The following is a 5333-nucleotide window of genomic DNA, read 5'->3' on the forward strand; positions in this document are numbered from 1 at the left end:
TATCAATATCATTAACATTATCATTTTTATCAATGTTATTGTTATTATCATCATTATCATTATAACTATTGTTATTATTATCAATATCATTATTGTTATTCTTATCACAATCATTATTGTGTCATTATCATTACTTCATTATTTCATCATTATTTCAATTATCATTATTAATATAAATGTTATTATGATCATTTTTATCATAATTGTTATTATTATCTATCATTATTGTTATTATTATCTATCATTCTTATTACTATACTTAGTCATTAGTTTCATTTTCCTTATTATTACTGTTCTTATTAATGATATCACTGTTATTATTATCATCATCATCACTATTATAATCATCATCATCGTCACCATTATAATCATCATCATTATCATCATTAGTATTATCATGGTCAATAACATTTCTATTGATATTTTCTTATAATTATCATCAGCATTGTTATAATTATTATCATTATGGCATTTCTTTATTATCATTATTGTTAGTAGTATTAGTATCTATATTTATTATCAATCATTATCATAATCATCGTTATCATTGCTATCATAATTATATATTCAATATCATTTGCCTACTTATAATCAAAACAATGTTCATAATTTCCATGATAATTTCTGTTATCATGCAAATGTGGTATTTATGATAACATTGTTATTATTAGGGGTAGAGTTGCTATTTATGGATTTATATTACTGTAATATCTATCGAATCCATTTCCATTCTTCTTACTATTACTAGTAATTCTACTGTCATTACTGCAGCTACTCTTGGTATTAATTTTTCTATATTTTTTTCTGAACGGCAATGTCATCGATATCATTAGCTATTAATGGTATCCCTAATATTAACATTATTAATAAAACTAACAAAAGAAAAAACATACTTTTATTATCAGAATTATCTCATCACCCAAAGGAGATTCTTTAACAAAATTAATACTATCATCCTCTTCATTCTCAGCTTCGTTATCATCACCATCATCATCATTATCCCTTTCATCACCAAAATCATGTCAGTTGATCCTTATACTAAAAGTAACATTATCGTTATGAATGTAATTGAATAACGTCACAGGTATTCATTGTCATCCATACCCTTTTTGTCTACATTAGTTACAATAAAAACTGGTAAGTCACATAATCAGTGTACACTTTTTTTCATCGTCATGAATACGAATGAATAACTCCCAAGCTCCGTTGTTATTCACTGACATCCATAACTTTTTTTTTCCCTTATATACCTGGATTGGCCGAGGTTCGAGTCCTGGTCAGAGAGGCTTGTTCTTCGTCCACATCAATGCGGTCTTTCATCATTCCATCTTTCACGAATGTTTATGAATAACTTCACATCACCATGAAGTTTTGTTCATTCTTATTCATACTCTTTTTTTCTACAACTGCTACAATAAAATCTGGTAAATCACATTGGACCGGTTCGTTGAATAAAAATTCCAGACCAGACCCAATGAATAGTCACATACACAGAGATGCATATACACAGAAATAAATGCATATATGTTTGTCTACCTGATAGATAAACATTTATCTGTCTATCTACATGGACATGCATATACACAGAAATAAATGCATATATGTCTATCTATCTAATAAATAAACATTCATCTATCTATCCACATGGACATGCATATACACAGAAATAAATGCATATATTTTTGTCTACCTGATAGATAAACATTTATCTATCTATCTACATGGACATGCATATACACAGAAATAAATGCATATATGTCTATCTATCTAATAAATAAACATTCATCTATCTATCCACATGGACATGCATATACACAGAAATAAATGCATATATTTTTGTCTATCTGATAGTTAAACATTTATCTATCTATCCACATGGACATGCATATACACAGAAATAAATGCATATATGTTTGTCTATCTGATAGATAAACATTTATCTATCTATCCACATGGACATGCATATACACAGAAATAAATGCATATATGTCTATCCATCTAATAAATAAACATTTATCTATCTGTCTGGTAGATATACACGTCTGGACTGATAAATAGGTATTTATTTCTGTGCAGAATCATGTCTATATACTGAACATTCATTAGGGCCTCACACACTTTTAACAAACCGACCGATTTCCCTAAGATACTTTTGCTTCACTACTTAAACGAAGATCCCTTTCGTCCTTTGGGGTGAAACGGAAATCCACTTTTGTTCTGCGCCATTGCGAGATATCCGCTTTTGTTCTGCGACGTGTCTGGAGATCCTTATTCGCTCCGTAGAGAAACAGGAGACCAGTGTTCCTTCTGTGACGTCACCTGAGATCCATTTTCCTTCTATTACGTCATCGGAGATCCATTTTCTTTCTGTGACGTCATCGGAGATCCATTTTCTTTCTGGGACGTCACCGGAGATTCATTTTCCTTCTTTGACGTCACCGGAGATCCATTTTCTTTCTGTGACGTCACCGGAGATCCATTTTCCTTCTGTGACGTCACCGGAGATCCATTTGCCTTCTGTGACGTCACTGGATATTTTCCTTCTGTGACATGAATTGTACAATTCATTTCCGCCAACGAAATGTAAGTTGCATATTTATTCAGGGGTTTGATGTCAGCATAAATCCTGTAACGATGTTTCGGGTCTGAGATCCGTTCCTGATCAGTTATCAGTATACATCCTGTAACGATGCATCAGGCCTAAGATCCCTTCTTGGTGAGTTATCAGTATGCATCCTGTAACGATGCATCGGACCCAATATCCTTTCCTGATGAGTTATGCATCTGACCCCCATCCTGCGGCACGTCGGGGTAATCATTAACATCTTTTCCCATCAAATCATAAATTTCACTTTCAAAATTCATCTCCAGGGGACATCCACTCGCGGCTTCTGAAGCAGAGGATGAGTCACGCTGATCTTGTAAGGAGATCTGAGATCCACTTCCAGTCTGGGATATGCGAGATCCACCATCCGCTGCCGAGAAATCTTTTCCACTTTCTCGGTATAGCCAAGTGTGGAGGTCATTTTCATCCTCTAGGCTTATGTTGAGGTCAATTTCATCCTGCAGCGATGTTTGAGATCCACCTCTGGCGTGAGATGATGGTAGGAGACTATTTATATCGCTTTGAGAGATGTGGGGACTAGCTTTCCTTAGGGTTTCATCAGTCGGCGTTTGATGAAATTCATATTCGCTTCCTGACTCTGCGGTTTGGATGTCGTGATTACCAGCTGATGAGTTCCTTGGATTAGCACCCTCTTTTTGCGAGTCACTTGTGCCGACGTCAGTTTGCGACGTGACAGGAGCCTCGTTGGGACCTTCGTCAGACGGAAAAGCTGGAGCATCTTGGTCCGTTTTCAGATCGATTCCTTGCTGCGACGAAGCTCGGGAACTTCCGTCTTTCCGAGCCTCTTGGGAAGAGCTGATAGACTCTTCTTTATCCTGTAGAGATCTGGAAGGTCTTGCGTCAGAGCTTGAGGTTCCCTGAGCTACCAACGTCGATTCCTCTGTGTCGTAGACGGCGATGATCTCAAAGATGCTGCTGTCTCTGCTTCCTCTCCCGTGTGTCTCTTGATGTGGGGGGTGTCGCTGGTGTTCTCGTGACGGTCTCGGTTTGAAGCAGCGCATACTTAAACCCTTAAGCCATGCGAGGAACTCCAGTACTATTTCCTTTCCGCATACACAAAAGAGACACAGCACCAGGAACGCCAACACACCGTACAAAATCCTATTTTCGATACAGGTGCCGTTCGCCATGGTTCCGGTGTTAGAGACGTTGGTAGAAGACTGACTCGAGCTGGGGGTCGCTGTCGATGGCGTGGCGCTTGAATCAGATAAATCCTTCTCAGTTGTGGCGGCGTTTGGGTTGGTTTCCGTGGCGTGACTTCCCTTTGGCGACGAGGCTTCGGCTGTAGTAGATAATGTCCTTGTTGGTGGGAGATATGATGATGCCGTTGAACTAGATGGTTCTATTGAGTATTTCTCACTACACCAAAGAACTTCATCATCAAAACTCATCGTTAATAAGCGTAGTGAGAAGTTTATTCTTGATTTAGAATCCTTATTACTGTATACAAGGATGGTTTCATTTCCATCTGTACTGGCTACAATGGATTGCCATTGGTGGTCTGGCAGAGAAATGGATGCTTCGGGGATCTCTGGATTGAAATGGATGTTAGAGCTGGTGCCAAATAACAGTTTGAAATAGTAGTTTCTACCTTCTTGGAGATCAATACTCATGCTGAAATGACAGGTACTCTTCTCCAAGAGAACTAAATGAGATACGCCCATTTGTATTTCATTTATTGTCGTTTTCAAGGCTGTTTCAAATAGAAATGTAGTGGTTCTATGTACACCGCGAATTTTAATTCTGTTCTTGTTGAAGCGGACTTGAATTTTTTGCAGACCTTGGCAGTTTACTGAAGGCGTGATTTTCATTACCGCACCGTCATCATTACACAAATGGTATTGCAGTCCAAAGTTGCATGTATTTGCTGTGCGAAATACTAGCAAACAGTAAATCAGTTCACCTGCGTGTATGTCAGTTGTCAAGTACCAGGTTGGGTCTTTGGGTATCTCAAAAGTCCACATAACCTTAGTATCCGTTCCTGATTTCGGATCCGAAATTCTGCAGAAGGGGCAGTTGGGAAGGGACCCATTCGAAGCTAGCGACGAGACCGGCAGAGGTGCAGCAGATGCCAGGCCTAGGACCAGCAACAGAGCCCGTAGGTAAACGGCCCATTGCCACGGCGTCTCCATGGTTACTGAATAGGATATCAGTGTGTCTATGTTTTGTGAGTCTGCGATTACGTGGATAAGACTACTTCCGGTTTCACAGATGCCTCTCTTCTCTCTCCCTTTCTCTCTCTCTCTCTCTCTCTCTCTCTCTCTCTCTCTCTCTCTCTCTCTCTCTCTCTATATATATATATATATATATATATATATATATATATATATATATATATATATATATATATATATATATGCATACTGGCACACATTTGTGTATATGTGTATATATATGTGTGTGTGTTTGTGTATATAGATAGATAGATGGATAGATAGATAGATATATAGATAGATATATAGATGTGTGTGTGAGTGTGTGAGTAGGGGAAAGGGGTGTGTATATATATATATATATATATATATATATATATATATATATATATATATATATATATATATATATATATATATATATATATATATATATATATATATATATGCATATTTGTATATATGTGTGCATGTATATCTATATATCTATCTATATCTATATATCTATATCTATCTATCTATCTATCTATCTATCTATCTATCTATCTATCTAT

At 36.6% G+C, this 5333-nt stretch overlaps 1 protein-coding gene across 1 annotated transcript; it reads right to left on the reverse strand.

Moving 5' to 3' along the window:
- Positions 1-880: 880 nt before the first annotated feature.
- Positions 881-4759, reverse strand: LOC138862264 (serine-rich adhesin for platelets-like). Its single transcript, XM_070123962.1, has 2 exons — positions 1691-4759; positions 881-1536 (listed from the first exon to the last, which is right to left on the reverse strand). The coding sequence occupies exon 1, from the start codon at positions 4756-4758 to the stop codon at positions 2725-2727; it is 2034 nt and encodes a 677-aa protein (XP_069980063.1). The 5' UTR covers position 4759; the 3' UTR covers positions 881-1536; positions 1691-2724.
- Positions 4760-5333: the final 574 nt, after the last annotated feature.

Source organism: Penaeus vannamei, chromosome 8 (genome assembly GCF_042767895.1).
Source record: "Penaeus vannamei isolate JL-2024 chromosome 8, ASM4276789v1, whole genome shotgun sequence".
NCBI lineage: Eukaryota > Metazoa > Arthropoda > Malacostraca > Decapoda > Penaeidae > Penaeus > Penaeus vannamei.